At 37.7% G+C, this 17739-nt stretch overlaps 2 protein-coding genes across 8 annotated transcripts in view; one reads left to right on the plus strand and one right to left on the minus strand.

Annotated features, from left to right (window-relative positions):
• The window catches only part of IMPG1 (interphotoreceptor matrix proteoglycan 1), a 98074-nt gene extending 94955 nt beyond the window's left edge, over nucleotides 1-3119 (plus strand). For both annotated transcript variants that reach the window (XM_039531529.1, XM_039531530.1), the window contains exon 16: nucleotides 3043-3119. In XM_039531529.1, the coding sequence (XP_039387463.1) occupies nucleotides 3043-3082 (40 nt within the window). In that variant the 3' untranslated portion in view covers nucleotides 3083-3119. The remainder of the gene's footprint in view (nucleotides 1-3042) is intronic.
• Nucleotides 3120-13454: 10335 nt separating this feature from the next.
• MYO6 (myosin VI) overlaps nucleotides 13455-17739 on the minus strand; it is a 160180-nt gene continuing 155895 nt past the window's right edge. For 5 of the 6 annotated variants that reach the window (XM_039531197.1, XM_039531204.1, XM_039531199.1 and 2 more), the window contains one exon: nucleotides 13455-16872. In XM_039531197.1, the coding sequence (XP_039387131.1) occupies nucleotides 16673-16872 (200 nt within the window). In that variant the 3' untranslated portion in view covers nucleotides 13455-16672. The remainder of the gene's footprint in view (nucleotides 16873-17739) is intronic. The other variant, XM_039531198.1, reaches the window with a different exon arrangement.

Below are 17739 nucleotides of genomic sequence, written 5' to 3' on the forward strand. Positions count from 1 at the left end.
TCAAAGACGATAAGGCTCTTACACAGGATGTCCAGAACCTTGAGTGTTACCCGGCAGTTGATTGACTGCCATTGTAACAAGCCGAGTACAGATCTGATTAGCCCAATCAATCATTCTTAGTACTGACCTCAAGAGGTCAGTATATGCTAATTAGAGCATTCAGTATCAGCTACAAACAATAAGAACATTGAACAACTTCGGCATATCATGACTGTAGAGGAATTATCCACCACATTGTATACGGTTAGTGTTTAAAATGTACAATGGTTGACTTACCTTAATTCTTTTTGCCTCTGTTGGCTTGTCTGGCTATGCTGAAAGAATGACAGGAGACATTAGATATGGGTTTAATTAGGCCGCAACTTTATTATTAGACAGATGTCTGGGACTAACCCGGTTGATAAACTATGTGCAGTGCAGGTCAAAAATTATGTCCCTTCAGCAGATTCACTGCCGGGACCTTACCAATTCCAGCCAATTTTTTTTTTAATTTTTTTTTAAATGACTCTGCCACAGCTCCCCCTCCATTTATCCAGGTCCCTCCAGCAATTCCCTTGCTGAGACTTCCAGCTAATTCAAGGGGGGGAGGGAGATTTCACCAGCTCCTCCCACCCCATTTTCATCCAGGTCTCTCCAGCAATTCCCTTGCCAGGACCTTACTGACCATGCCCCCTCGTACGAGGGGTTTAGGTGGACTATAATGATGAGGGGGTTGGCTCCCCACTGTACCAATCATAGGAGTCCCCAACTGCCCCCGGCTTGCTCAGTTACCAAGCACATCTCTTTAATTCCTTTTCCAAGCCATTTTTTCATTCTTTTGTGCCTTAATTTATGGAGTACCTGCACTGAACATCCGCTATACACTTAAATAAAGAGTTGCGACATATGACCTACTACCCATCATGCTTTGCATGAACAGAGCCTACCTGAACCTGCTGTGAGGAAGGTGAAAACCCCCCACTGCACCTGGCCAATATGATGGTAAGGGAAAAATTCCTTCCCAGGCCCCCTTAGTGGGGTGGCTAGCGTAATGCCCACAGCGGATATAGCTAAACACCGGCATATTTGTGACCTAATTAGGGAGGGGGAGGTTGGGTGCTGCCCAGCCTGTTCTGAGTGAAGAGGGGAGGAGGCAGACCCAGCTGAGCTTTTTAAACCCCTATTTCCTAGGTGGTGAATCATCCAACACGCTGACTGCTCTTCCGGCAGCTTTACGTCTTCCCTCCTCTCCCAAGCCAGAAAGCATTGCTTTCTTCTCCCGGCCAGCCAGTCAAACTCCTCTCTGCTTAAATGCAGGGTGGTGATTCTTAGAGAAGAACAGGATGTTGACGCTTGAAGCTCAGACTGAGTTCTGAAGGGACACAGCTGAATTCCCTATATGCAAACTCATGGTAGCAGACTTGCTGTATTTTGTAACAATAAACTTAGCTGGGATCTAATGCCCAAAATATAGCTACCCAAGATCATGATTTTGCAAGGTCAGAATTTTGTCCATAGAGTCAAATGGCTTAGCTTAAATGCAGATAAACATAATGAGAATGCAAGTTTATTAAAAATAATGAATACAATGCCTGTGAATTGTGTCTGGTTACATACTTCTAAAATGCCAGTATAAACTTAAAAAGCTTGTGCAAGCAAAACCAAGCAGATCACTGATACCAATGGAAGTACTTCCAAGTAAGAACTTGGAAAGGCAAGTAGAATTCAGTCCAATGTTTGCTTCATTTTCAAAACTACTTCAAACCTCACTGATTTTCACTTCTGATAATCTATGAACCTACCTTCTCACCCAAGCCAGCGGTCTCACCCAACATCTTGGAAGAGGTTTATTTTATATTAGAGTAGTGTAGCTTAGAACATATGGAACAAAATTCCCAGGGCATTCAAGTGCAGGGTTTGGTTTGGCCTCAATATAGAGCTAGGAGTCAGCCACAAAGCTCTGTTCTGTATGCAAACTTCCTCAAGATTCAGGGGTGGGGAGAGAATACTTCAGTCTCCAATTGTTTTATATTAATCATCATGAACTTGAAGATATATTCTTCTGTGTATTATTAATCATGCTGCTTCATATAGAAAGACTCTTTTTGATTAATTACAATGAGAAAACGGTTCTCATACTTGTTGGCAGTTTTCCCTGTATTTTGGGCACAAGTACTGTACTTTGTATTTCCTGCCCTCAGTCTTATTTTTATGTATATTTTTGCTTTTCCCCTCTTCCTGTTTAGATGCCCTGTACGTAAGCACCGGTTTTACCAAGGAGAGCGCTGTGCAAAGTTTGCTCCAGAACCTATACAACCCTTCATTTTAAAAGCTGTGGTTCTTAGCTTATTAAGCCTTGTTTTTCTTGTCATCATTTTAATTGTTAAGATAAGAAGAAAATGCAAAAACCAGACTAATTTGGAGTAAGCAGCTCATGATTTTTCCCTTCACATTTTAAAATTAATTTTCAGTTATGTTCCTTAAGTTACAGATTCTTATATAAAACAAAAATGTTCTGCATTATAGAGATCCTGCTCCCAACAACTGTGGCACAGAAAATGCTGTAAGAATTAATCCCATTTTTGAACATGAGCCCATCTCTAGCTTTTGCCATATGCCTTGTAGTGTAAGTGCTTATGTCAGTTCTTCAGAGATCACTAACCAACGAACATTACACAAATATGAAAAAACAACTCAGTGTGAAGGTAAAATGCATGCACATACATTCTCAGCCTCTTCAATGTAAGTTTCCCCAAAATAACAACACGTCCACTTTCATGCATAAACTTTACAACTAAATCAGGTTTTGGTTTGTTTGTTTGTTTTGCCTCTTGCCTTAGCCATTTCAGAGCTAAAAATACTAATCCCTAAATTTACTAATAATCTATAATATTTACTGCTGCATAGGTTTCATAATAGAACTTTAGAAATTACCTTTTTACAGCTCTTCTGCATGGCTTTGGTGGTCCATTCTATCCTGATGACTTTCCTAATCATTCCTAATTATAGGATGACTTTCCTAATCAAGAATTAAGTCTGAATATCCTTATTTTAATATTGTAGGTCACCAGATGATATTACAAAACCAAGACTGACAAGTTAGTGTCTGAAATTATGGAGTTCCAGCATCAGACAGATAAGATAAAGGTTTGTGTCTCTATTTTCAAGAAAAGTGTACCATTTAATACTTATTCTCAAGTTTACCATTTGTTGATGTGACCAAGAAACCTCTCTATGTGCTAGTTTCATATTTCTTTTGAAGCTGAAAAGAAACATGTACTTTTTTGTTGAAAATGACTTTTCCTTTGGGAGCTTGATAAGTTAGCCACATTCTATTTTGAAGTGCTTTTATGCAATACTGTGCCATTTTGTATGCCAGCTTTCAAATGCAGTAGTCTCTAAAAGACACTAAAATTGTAACAAAGAAAAGAACTAATGTTAATAGGAATAGTGGTCATATACTTTCACTTATTAGTGCAAAGTAAGGAGCTGAGATTACTTAAATTAGGCACGAGACCTTCATGCAAAAGGCACCTAAATTTGAGTTTGAACACTACACTGTATTTTACTTTGTGTGTATCTGTATTTAAGATGTGTGACTTGGAGTACAGAATCTCTTGCTTATATTTAACAATAAGATCTAACTAGGAAGGGTAGAAACTTGATTGAGCTTAGAAGTGTTCTCTGTACTGTCAAGCTATGTCTTCCTTCTTTCTCTAGCCTTAGTCCCATCTACACGGGGTTGACTCAGAGTGCTTCTTTTCCATCCCAGTCTGTCTTGAAGCAGTTCCTCAGAAACTCTGCAGCTAATCAGATCCTTTTGTATGAAATCCATCCATCCAGTTTTGGGTCTTCCAACCCCTCTCTTACCCTTCACTTCCAAGTTTAATGCTCTGTTTCCTGTATATTCTGCCAATCTTCTTTTCACATGCCCAAGCCAGCTAAGCCTGGATTCCTTCAGTTTCTCTGTAAATAATACCAGCTTCACACTTCCCCAATTCATTTGTTCAAATGTGGCCTATCATTGTAATTCCAAGCATCCATCTTAACATTTTCATTTCCACTGTATTCAAGATCTGCTCCTATCTCTTCCTCAGTGTCCAGCATTTTGAGCCATACAAAAATGCAGGCCTAATTACTGTCTTGTCGGTCTTGCCTATCAAACCAAAAAGTATTTTCCTAGCATAGATCACTCCACTCACTTCTCTCCATTCAGTCCAGGCCTTTCCTGTTCTGCTTGTTAAGTTCAACATTATCCTGCATTATCAAACCTAGGTACTTGAACTTCTGTATCTTTGTTGGTGGCTGGTCCCTCTAGACTTACAGTCTTGTTGTCTTCAAGGTATCAAGATACCGCTCTAATGCGTCGAGCACCAATATGAACAAAAAAGAGGTTTAGTGCCAAACCTTGATGTACTCCAGCTTGTACTAGAAGCAGTTCAGTTTCTCCACATGGCTTAAGTATACAGCAACAGATGACTGCTCTCAGAACATGGTCATATAAGCCTTCTCAATATTGATGAATACTACATGCAGGGATTTCCTCTTTTTTCTTGTATTTTTCCACAAGCATTCTTCATGAAAAGATAGCACCCATTGGTGATTTGCCTGACACCAAGCCAAACTGATTGTCATTGAAGTTGTGTTGGTTTGTTCCTTCAAAATATTCCACTATTATAATTTCTCTGAATCATGCCTGCAAAAGAATAGATTAATTCACTGGATTACCAGGGTAAGGGGAGCAGAAAAAACTAAGTGATTTCTTTTCACTGGTCTTCGCCACACAGAGGGTGTTGGGGAGATACCTAACTCAGGCTTATTCTCTTTGAGTAATAAAGATGAGGCACTGTTATAGAGGAGGTGCTAGAACACACTGATAAAATGAAGATCTGTAAGTCACCAGGGCTGGACTTTATACACTCAAAAATTCTGATCAACTGGACAATGAAGTGGCTGAGCTCAGCTTCTAACAAAAATAAGTCTACTCTTAAATCAGCTACTATAGTTGAGAACTAAAAAGTTGTGTATGATGTACCTGTCTTTAAAGGAGGTGCTTGTGGGGGGTTATAGGAATTATAGACCGGTAAGATTTACTTCCATACCATGTGAACAGGTTGAAATCTTAAAACACATGATATTATAGAAATAAACTAACACAACTTCTCCAAAAGAAAACCATGCCTCTCTAATCTATTAGAATCCTTTGAGTATGATAGTGGGTAAAGGAGACATGGTTAACATTTTATTTGAACCATCAAAAATATAAGGACAAAATTCCTCTCAAGATTAGGACCGCTAGATAGTCATGGGCTGAGAGCTGAAGTACTGTCACAGATTACAAACTGGCTAAAATAACAATAGGAATACTTGGCCAATTTTGACTATGGCTAAAGTTCACAGTGTAGTGCCCCAAGATTCCATGCTAGGACTGATGCTTATTGTATTTGTTAGTGACTCAGAAAAGGTGCTGCAGAGAGAGGAGGCAAAATGTGCGGAGGACACAAAATGATTTGTGTGAGTATCGAAGAAGCAGCTGTGGAACTTTAGTGGGACCTAACAAAGCTAAATGAATGGGCAGTGCAAAAGCTCAGTCTTACCATCTGGAGAATACAGATTCATACAGGCTGGGGTTTTCAAAGGAGATTATGGAGGTTAGACATCCAAATCTTCTTGACTTTCAGCAGGACTTGCATGCCTAAACACTCTTTGGTCTCTGACAATCCCAGCCCAGATCCTTACGAAATCATTTTACCAAGGCTTCAAAAAAAGACCCAACTCCTTCAAACAAGGTGAGTGGTAGATAGAGATGGTAGAAGTAAAGGCTGTTCAGTACACCTTAGCCGTAGTCAAAGATAATTCTGAGTTCATAAAAGGGTACGTGAAAATCCAGTATATAGTGAAGAAGTTGAAACAACTCCTTTAGTCTCTACATAAGCTTGAAAATTGCTTTCACATGAAGTCACATGATTACCAAGTGAAAGGTATCTGTGATTCCAAAAGCAAGGATGTGACTGCTCAGAAAAACCCTGCTCGTAACCCAGAAATCAAGTGGTCAAATGAAAGGATTCATGACTATGAAGAACCAGACCCTTATTCTGAAATAAAAGATCTGTGCTCAAGATCAAAAACAAGTTAACCTTGGACAGGGCTAACTAATCTGTAAACCTCAGCCTGAGCTAGGGTGATCAGGATCACATGGACCCTGTCCTTTCTCCCTCAAAATATTCCATAATGGAAGGGAAAAGGGAAAGCTATCTGTGAGTCTTGCTCCTCTCTGCAAAAGAAGCATATCTGACACTGAATTTGCTCAAGCAGACCAGCCATTTCATGTTGTGACTTCAGGCAAGCAAGACCAAACCTAGATGACCGCATATGTCAAAAGTCAAACCTACAACAGTCCTTAGGAGACTATCCAATGTTCATCTGATTTTTTTGCAACCTAAGCCATCTACTAAGTTGCTTTTCACTCCTACTAGGTGTAGAGCTGAAGAAAACATCTTTTTTCTGTGGAAGTATGTAATAGGAGAGATAAAGCTCCTTCCTGAATCTTTAAACAATATATTATCACAGCATTGCCTGTCAGAATCAGTGATGCCTGCCTTCTGATCAGAAGGAGGAGTGTTTGAAGCAGCAGCACATTATTCACAGCTACAAGATGTTTGTCTGGAGTCTAAGTTCGCTTGACTTTCAAAGCCCATACATTTTCAGTTGACTGAAATGGACCACCACAACCCAGGTTTGAATATCAATGTCTATCGCTGTGAATAGCATCAGAGGTGAGAAGGGCATCCCTTTCCAGGTATTGACTGACACCGTCCACCAATAAATCTAATATTTGATCTCCTTAAGAAGAAAGGGTCTTATCTGGATTGAGTACAAAGTTCGGTTTGCAAATAAAACTTACGCAACCTTGCAGAAGGCACATTTGCAGCCTTGCAAAAGGTGCAGGAAGTAATCACTTGTAACAGTTTTAGACAAAACCCCATTTCAGACCCTGCCTTTGAGAGCATTTATTTTAGGTTTGCAAGATTCTGTTAAGAACAGGATAATTCTCTCCTGGAGTCCCGAGGAATCACTATAAATATCCCATTCAAAGGAGATGGACCCAAAGACCTCAAATAAAATAATTTAGAAGTACGAGAACTGAAGCATATGGGATCCTCCTTAGGTGGATCTGAGGATGATTTCTTGGATTTCAAGTCATTTGATGCTGGATCTGCCTTATGTGGACACAGGTGCTTCCCATGAAACAGCTGTTTGGGACTGAAGGTCCCTAAGGGCTCCCCCATCATACACATCTCAAAGTATATTTCCTTTCTCATCTGACTTGGCGGGGAAAACAGCATAACAGCCTTCACCCAAGTATTCCAATCACCAGGGATATTGGTTGGAATTACACAATTTTGAGGAGGAGTGGTGCCACAATTTCTTTTCTGCTCCACATCTGCTATGTTAGACAAGTGGTCTCAAGAGTAACTGAATTATTGAAATATTCATAGGATTTTTTTAAGAAAAGTATAAAAGTACAGCAATAGAAATAAGCCTAGCTAAGAAAGCCATATCATCACACAGGTAGGATTCCATTACTACTAAGGCTGGTGGAAGGAGAACTGAGGGACCATTAGGAGACTTTTTGGAGAGGGAGGTGGAATGAGAAGGGCTATACCCTTAATTCCAGAGTGATAGATCTGAGGTTTGGAAATTGTTCTGTGAGTTTGTAAGATAAGCTATCTTTACACTGAGACTACATACAGGAAAGTCATGAAGGAGAATGCTTTATTTCAGCTGCTAGAGCTATTGTATTTATGGATCCATAAATATTTCATATGCCAATACTTCTTCAGAATATTGTATTTAATTCATTGTTTAATAATCAGGAATATACTATTCAAATGAACATATTATTCATGCATCCTTTCACTGAGATTTTATATCAAACCCCAATAAAGCTAAGCACAACAACATGACTGCTATAGCATTACCTCAACTAAATAGCTGCAAGTAGGGGACTACTAAATTCTATTTGAAACAACTTGGAAAACACCAAATTGATTAATTCAATTTGAGAACGCTTTATTAAAGGACTTCTGTACACTTTTAAAAATGTTTCTTACAAGATTTTTTCTTACAGGTATTCAGAAACAAGTTCTGCATTTTTCAAGACTGGAATTCAGGCTAAACTATGTATATGGGCAAATTTGGGGATTACAGAAAGTTTTACAATTTTGTGTTGGAACTGAAGCACACATCAAGTGAAAGTCACTGTTTTGTTAACGGAAAGCTGCAGCCACTTTGCTCAGTGCAACAGTATAAAAATTCACCATGAATACAGTGTTAAAATGTATTTATTAAGTGTTCATTGTTAAAGTATAGTGCTTAAAGATTTTAATTAGTTATTTCAAAGATAAGTGATACAAGCAGATATCTTGCTGGTGTTACATTGCATTAGCAGTATGAGAACCCAGTAGAAGGAACAGTAATGCAGTTCCAATCTGCTTTTATAAATAGGCGTGGAAACATTAGATTTTTATCAGTAAACATCAGTAAACGTCAATTTTACTGTACACACAGAGAAAAAATATTTCCATTGATAATAATCAACATTTACAGGCAGGAAATATACAGAAATGCTGCTTGAGAACTTAGCATTTAAGTATATTTACTTTTTATTAGGGCTGTCAAGCGATTAAAAAAATTAATCCCAATTAATTGCACTCTTAATAATAGAATACCATTTATTTAAATATTTTTGGATGTTTTCTACATTTTCAAATATATTGATTTCAATTACCACACAGAATACAAAGTGTACAGTGCTCACTTAATTTTTTTATTACAAATATTTGCACTGTAAAAAAGAAAATATTTTTCAATTCACCTAATACAAGCACTGTAGTTCAATCTCTTTATCATGAAAGTTGAACTTAAAAATGTAAAATTATGTACAAAAATAACTATGCATTCAAAATATGCATTCAAAAATAAAAAATTAAAAACTTTTGAGCCTACAAGTCCATTCAGTCCTATTTCTAGTTCAGCCAATTGCTCAAACAAGTTTGTTTACATTTGCAAGAGATAATGCTGCCCACTTCTTGTTCACAATGCCACCTGAAAGTGAGAACAGATGTTCTCATGGCACTGTTGTAGCCAGTATCACAAATTATTTACATGCCAGACACACTAAAGATCCATACGTCTCTTCATGCTTGATCCACCATTCCAGAGGACATGCATCCATGCTGATGACAGGTTCTGCTCATTAACAATCCAAAGCAATGTGGACCGACACATGTTCATTTTCATCATCAGAGTGAGATGCCACCAGCAGGTTGATTTTCTTTTTTGGTGGTTCAGGTTCTGCATTGGAGTGTTGCACTTTTAAGATTTTTGAAAGCATGCTCCACACCTCATCCCTCTCAGATTTTGGACGGCACTTCAGATTCTTAAACCTTGGGTCAAGTGCTGTAGCTATCTTTAGAAATCTCACATTGGTACCTTCCTTGTGTTTTGTCAGATCTGCAGTGAAAGTGTTCTTAAAACAAACATGTGCTGAGTCATCATTCGAGACTACTATAACATGAAATATATGTGAGTAACAGAGCCAGAGACATACAATTCTCCCCCAAGGAGTTCAGTCACAAATTTAATTAATGCATTATTTTTTTTTAACGAGCGTCATCAGCATGGAAGCATGTCCTCTGGAATGGTGGCCATATGAATGTTTAGCATATCTAGCACGTAAATACCTTGCAATGCCAACTACAAAAGTCCCATGTGAATGCCTATTCTCACTTTCTGGTGACATTGTAAATAAGAAGTGGGCAACAGTATCTCCTATAAATGTAAACAAATTTGTTTGTCTTAGCGATTGGCTGAACAAGAAGTAGGACTGAGTGGACTTGTAGGCGGTAAAGTTTTGCACTGTTTTGTTTTTGAGTGCAGTTATGTAACAAAAAAAATTCTACATTTGTAAGTTGCATTTTCATGATAAAGAGATTGCACTACAGTACTTGTATGAGGTGAACTAAAATGCTATTTCTGTTATTTTTACAGTGCAAATATTTGTAATAAAAATAATATAAGGTGAGCACTGTACACTTTGTATTCTGTGTTGTCACTGAAATAATTATATTTGAAAATGTAGAAAAACATCCAAAATATTTAATAAAATTCAATTGGTAGTCTCTTGTTTAACAGTGTGATTAAAGCTGCGATTAATCATGATTAATTTTTTTAATTTAATCACGAGTTAACTGCGATTAATCGACAGCCCTACTTTTTATATTTTGACATGCGATGTTGACAATTTTCATTTTTAACAGTCATAAAGCTTTCACTTGTTAATCTCAACATCTACTGTCATTAACTAATTGTCTTAACCCAAACCCCAACAAAACTTTACATATTTAATTGTTTAATTCATGGTGAAACGGTCTCTCGCGCTGAGATTTTACACTTTAGGATGGAGCAAAATGATTGCAGTTTTCCTGAAAGTAGGCTTTCCAGGCATAAAGATACATTCTGTAAATTTTACAATGTACATAAGAGATTTGTGTTTATGATTACTGTATGGTAGCAAATAGAGTATATACGTATATTTATATATATGCACACACACAAATAATATATATTCAGTATACACACAAATCTCTCCTAATGGTTACCATTAAGTTTGTGCAGAAGGCATCTCTACAAGCAACGGGCAGCCATACGGATTCTATACGCTTATCACCCATCTGTGCTGAACTGTTTCATAATCCAGATTCAAATATTGATGTTACTTGTCCTATTCATGAGTCTGTCTATGCTGTATCAATGTTGTACAACATTTGGGCATTGTTTACCCTTTATTGAACAACAAAAACTGTAATTAAAACTTACAAGTGCGGTTCTACTCAGTACAGAGTACTATAGCAACATGGTACCTCTTTATTCAGATCTGAATCGTGTGTGTATTCAGAGTATTATCTGCTATTTTAGTGGCAAAAATTAAGCGTTTACTTTTTGACTTGTAGTGCTGGAGAGCCAGCAGAGCAAAGAGTGAGGTGCTTTATTCTGTGTTACCTTGTGCAGTGTCAACGGAGTAGATGACAAAGTTCCAGTTAGTTACATCTGTGCAAACCATAATTTGCCATGCAGAATCTGTGTTACTGGTGCTCTTGTGCAAGATAAAAGAACCCATTTTAAATTCCAGGTTGAATTTTCAGGGCTGACATAACATCTTTATGACTTATAAACTGAGTATTTTGAGTAGGAAATTGTTGAGACAATAAACAGGGAACCCATGATGCTATTTTACCAAGTCACATCTCAGAGTAGAACCTCATTTAAAATATTTTTCAGTGGCATTGAAAGATCTCTTCCAACAAATGTTAGCTGTAACTGCTGATCGTATCACGTAAGAATGCACAAAATAGTCTGTTTTTTTCAATGTATTTAGTATATTTCAATTCATATCAACTCTTCATTAGTCAGGCAATAAAGAAGTCATTCTTAAATGTGTATTTGAGTAATGAAATGATTGCTCATACTGTATTTATCACTATCAAATATTAATTACCAAATACACTTGCTGGATGTAAACCTTTTGTATTTCAATAAAATATAATAAAACTGTTTACTTGACAATTGTGTAGGAGATTCAAATAAGTATTTACTCTCATTATCGTATTTACATCCTAATTTGATGTTTGGGTCTTAAATTAATTTGGAAATAAAAATGATAAAAACTGTGTGTCAGGCAAGTAGAATCTAGAGTTGAAATAGGGTAGCCATTTAAATCCGAAGGGATGCTTAATATCACTTCACCCTTGTCCCAGACCTGCAGGAAGAAAGACAATTTGCAAGGAATGTGGTTTAAAATAAGCCACAACTTTAATAACTTGTCTCGTTGCTGGCTAGTTCCTAGGTAATTTGTACAGTGTAGATCATGATTCCTTCCTTAATCGCTCTCACCTGATGGAGGGCTGCCATCAGCCCCCTACTCTTCCACAGCTGGTCCCATTGTTGGGACCCCTTCTCCAATCTTTTGTACCAGAGTGAAGGGGCTGGACAAAGGGTGTTTGTGTTGTACCAGATATCAGGAGCTCGAATCTCATTCCCCAGATTCTTTAGGAGATGCCTTTCTCTAAATCCACTTCCAGCTTATCAGGGACCTAGACCCCCTGTGGAACAAATCCTCGCATTGGACACATGACACAAGGAGGCACCAGTCATTTTGCTTGGCTGTCTCACTATCTGGGGTTCCCAGATAGTTAACAATTTCCTCGGTAACAGCCAACAATAGATCTGCTCCCTGCTCAGGAAGGTGTACCTCATTGTCCCTGAATAACTAAGGTACCAAATACAATAGTTTTGGGTGGGTAATTATGGATCCTCTCCATTCCAGATGAGACACACACCTTCTGGCCTTGTCAACCTAGAGAGGGCTGGTGGCTCCACATCATAACATTCTGCTGTAGCATTTCAGAACAGTCAGCATCACCCCCTGAATCTGGATTTTCCCTAAATATCTCTGTGCCCTGATGATCACATCACCTGCTTACAAAATCCCTACTCAACTAAAACTATAATCATTTCAAGTGGCTGTTTCCGGACTGCCAAAGAGTGTAAAACAGGCATCAGCTGGTCCCAGAGCACATCCCTTCTGCAGAGTCAACTCAAATTTGCCTTGCCTCGCCACTGAGGCCAAGCTGTGGACCTCCAGGGGAACTGACTGCTTCCCTGTGGTCCCAACGCATAATATTGTGCCCACAGATCCAAACATCAAATCCCATGACCTGCTCCATGTCACCTGCCCCTCCATTCCTGCCAACTCAGAGCTTCAGCCCAGCAATGAACTTCCAGGGGAAAACAGCCATCCACCTTTGAGCCAAATGCATAATATTGTGTCCGCACATCCAGTCACCAACTCCTGTGACGCATTCACATGATTCTGAAGGAAGAGACAAACAGGGAGAGTTTAGCACGTATAAACCACTGAACTATTTTCCCCGACAGGGGCCTCCAAATCCTTCTATGCATTTGGATGCCGCCATTGACAGGCATAACATGTTGGGCTGTTATTCCAAGCTACGGTCTGGATGTAACCAGCCCAATGCTGAATGAATGGGATCCCAATTCACCAGCAAAATCTCAACATTATGCGCTCATTGACATCATCATAAAATGAAATTTCCTCTTCTGAGGTAACTCCCTTTCCCATGAAGAAAGAGTGGTCTTAACACTAAGCCTGTCTGTATTGCTTGGACGGGGCAACCCTGCTAGTACTATAACTCACCTAGCCATCCCTTAATTGATTTCCTGACACTCAAGTGACCTTAATAACTCATCTACTATATTTCTTTTCCTTCAGAAAGGCCTTTCTGCCTTTTTTATATTTTTCTAAACATGGTCAACTTTTCCCACTTAAACTGCAAGTATTGGGTTAAAAGAAAGATACCAGATAGATTTCAACATGGAATGTATTTATTTTGTGTAATTTTCAGTACATCATTAAGAGATCAGTTTAGGGAAACTACTTGAAAAATATTTTTAAACAAAAACAAAAAGAAGATGCAAGTGCAAAAAGAAACAGAATATCACCAATGGAAAGAAAATGTAGATCCATATTCTTGGGTCATGTGATCTCACCAATGGTATGTGTGTTTATTTCTTTTTATTTATTAACATGCTACACGTGAAAAGTCCCAGCTACTCTGGATATCAGGTTTGGTTTTTAAATCATTCAAACACACAGAACAGAGCCAATGTTTTCTATTCGTTTTCCTGTTGACGTGTCAGGTCAGAGCAGTTCAAATTGCTCCTTACTGCTAGATATCAGGAGCAGCATTAGCCAACACTGTATTCTCCATATGGCAACTCCTTATCAACAATGAGATAACCAAGTGTCTAATCTAGCAATCAGCTAATGCAGAGGACTGGTAAGCAGTGGATTGTGGTCTCAACCCCAAACTTGATTCTGATTTGACAATGACTTCTGCTGTACTCACAGGCTCAGCTATCAGCAGCCACTTCCAGCAGAGACCTTTACTGGAATGCATACTATCCTGTCAAAACTGGGAAATTCTAAACTTTTGAAATTTTTCACTGGCTCAAATTAAGACAGGGGCAAATACTGAGAGCAATAGGAAGATGTGGGAAATGTGTCATATGACAACATCCAGCCACCAGTTCCATTTTGACTAAAGTAAGAAAGATTTCTTGTATCAGAGGGGTAGCCAAGATTTCTTGGTTATCTCAGACCCATTGCCATGATATCTGAGTGACTTACAAATATACTCTGACATAAGAATCTTGAATATGCCATACTGTATAATAAAGGCTAGTTTCCTCCCGATGTATAACCATAGTTACTATTGAGGGAAGTTACAGGTATGCATCAAGAGAACACTTTTAAATGTGTTAATATCAGGAATAAATCAATACACTGTATTTTTAAAAACTCTTCATAATGTACCAATAAGATCATGAGACTACACGTAACTAGGCAATAACTAAAATTCAGATAGACAAAGAAAAGGGCGAGCATCTGGGCTCCAAAACAGTTCAACACTTCCTTAAATGTGTCTATTAAACGCCTCAGTCTCTTATAATGTTTAGGATTTCCAAGAATCTGGTGACTGGAGGCTATGAGATTCTGGTCCTAATTCAGCAATGTACTGAAACAAGTGCCTAACTTCAAGCACACAAGTAGTACCACTGAACTCATGTAGTTGAATATATGCATGTGATTGAATAAATTGCTGAGCTGGGGCCTTATGCATGCATCCTTCATACTGCAGTCAATAATTACAGCTTAAGTAAAATGTTGGGTGTGGGAAGAGAAAGGGCATTTTGAGAGCCTGACCAATGTCACCACATGACCCAAGAGCGATGCGATACTTACCTTGAAAGAAAACACACCCAGACATATTCAACGTTCAGTTCAGAGACACTGTCAAATCACTTGTGTAGTGGATTCATAAATAAATAACTAGTTCTTTACTAAAAGATTTTCACACTTATTACAACATGGAGTGTATTTCTGATAACAGACTGACTGTGGCACACAAACAACCTCTACTCTGACAGTTAGGAAGTGGTCTCATCACTTTTTCTTACTGCACTATTGAACTGTACCTTTTCTTAAGTTCACAATGAAGGAAATTTAGAAACTAAAGTTTTCAAAAAAGATTTCAACCTTAGGATCCAGAGAGGAAATCAGTTCATCTATATAGACATATATAGATAAAGATATATAAACTGAAGTATGTAAGCTTTGTTCTTAACTACTAGAAAAGAGAATATTTTGCTTTCAAATGATGCATATTTAATTTTAATTAGAAGGCATCAAACTACATCTCTCTTTTTCAAATGTTTAGCACTGAGATATAAATATCAAGTTTTAATCTGTTGATATATGGCCAGCATTAGGAACACCCGGATAAATAAATAAAAGGCAGTTTTCATGGTGTGAAATGATAATTCCTATACACAAGCATTTTAATTGTGAAGCAAGGGTGCTATTACATAAAGCTAGTAACCCTGAAGGGAGATTAAGTACAAAGAGATCAGAGTGATTGAAGAAAAAGTTTGTTATTACTGTAGACCAAAAAATGTAGCCATTTGAAGTAGCACACTGTAATCAGGCACTCCAGCTATGCGTTGTTGGGCAAGACTCTGATGCCACCTAACAGAAGTAACAATGTGTGTGCATGGATTAAAGTAAAAAGGGTCTCTGAAATTCAGTCCTCTGTATTCTAATAAGCTATGCTACTATTTTAAAAAAGAAAAAAAGGAAAAAAAAAACCATTTCCCTTATGCTTTCCTTTACTCTTAAATGTATCTAAAGAAATATCTTAGACAATTTTTGCATCATATATTTAAATTACACTACCTGGGTAATTTAACTATTGAAGGACTCCTAACAAAGTTTTGTCAGAAAAATCTAATTGGTGTTTGCAAGAAATCTGTACTTTTTTTTTTAAATCCTAAACAAGAAAAATGCAAGCCTAACTGTGCAGTACAACCTTTGAGTCCCTCCATTATTACACAATACTTCCAATACGTATGTGCTCTTCTCAAAACATATAAAAGAACAATGTCAGTTAAACTAAGGAACAAGGTAAGAAATTAAAGATTTCCCATAAGTTTCTGAAAAAGTCAGTACATACAGATGTTGAGCAGCTTTCAGATCAGGACATAAAATGTCTTTGATCATACAGAAGTACTGTACACTCCAACTTCTCTGGAGAAGAAGTTAAAGCTAAGGCCTCACAATTCCAGTTATAATATACATTGTACCCTCTTCACTAGACCATCCTTGAAAGATTAATATTTTGCATGTTCTGAAGAGGATTTTATAAAAAGCAAGTTGTAATGGAGTTTATCCTAGTATGTACCCTAAATACAATAGTGTTATTTTACAGTGTTAGCATTATAACAGAAGCTTTTGAGAAGGATGCAGCATATAAAGAAAATGCAACAAACATACTTGACAAACTTCTGCAAAGTCCATAGAATTAGTGATTTCACTACACAAATTAAACATCAAAAATACAAATTAAACTCCCATGATTAATAAAATCTGTTCACTTTAAATTAAACATCTCTAACACAATTACAGAATGTTTAAATCCTCTGTTGCATAGAGGAACTCTTCCCTTTATATCATGGTAAGAGTTCTCAACTCTAATATCAACGTGCAAAGTGACTATTTTAATACGCTTTGCAACATAGCTGTTGCATAAGTAGGGCGAGCTTGTCTACTCTTAATTGCATTTTGAAGATACTGGATGCCTCCACAGCGCTCCCAAATCTCTTCAAACTGTCTCGGCAAAATTTCAGCACCACGCTTTCGAGTTAAGCCAGTCTCTTCAAGATTTAGTTCACACATCTCCATATCATCCTTCCCTGAAATGGTTAAAGCAAAATTGGTTTTATAAAACCATTTACATGGTTCAAGATCCCATTAACAAAAATTACACATCTGCTTTGTTTCTTTCCCCCCACTAAAATGCGTACGATTCTTTTAAGCGATACTGTAGTTTACAAACAAACATTAGTGCTATGAGACCAGTTTGATTGTCCAAGAGACTGCAGTTCTCCTACCCATTAAATAAGTATAGCATGGACAGCTGCAGTATAGACTAATACTGCATGTTTCAACTGACTTGCTAATGTGCTTCAAAAGTGAATAGGCTAGGATACCTGCAAGGGTTGTCAATAGTTCTCAGCCTCCAGGTCTTTCCTGCTGAGATCACTGACAAGGATGATTTCTGAGATGTGGGCACCCTGTCCACTAGCAAATTACTAATCAGTTTGTTTCACATAACCCACTGAAATGCTACTGAATTATCATTATTAAACTTGTTCAGATCTGAACAAGTGACCCAGAAGTTAAAGGTTTTGTGTAACAAAGCCAAAAGCTGAATCAGCCAGTCGCCCACACTAAACATTTACAATGACATTTGTCAACTGGTATTACCTATATGTACCTACATTACCTACATTAATTCCAAATACATGGAGAATGCAGCTAATCAATTTTTTTTAAAACTGTGCCAGGAGGTACATTAAACAGTGTACCCACAGGAAACAACATAATTATGTGTGTCTCTCTCTCACCCTCCCCCCATCTTATACATGAAAGAGGTACCAGATAGATAATTCTATAATTATTAAAAATACTATTATTTCTAATTAGCATAGAGAGAACAAACTTAGCTGCTTGGAAATGCACCCTGACCATAAGACAATGCATAAGTAACTTGGGAAGGC

This window comes from Mauremys reevesii, linkage group 3 (assembly GCF_016161935.1).
Source record: "Mauremys reevesii isolate NIE-2019 linkage group 3, ASM1616193v1, whole genome shotgun sequence".
NCBI classification, from domain to species: Eukaryota; Metazoa; Chordata; order Testudines; family Geoemydidae; genus Mauremys; species Mauremys reevesii.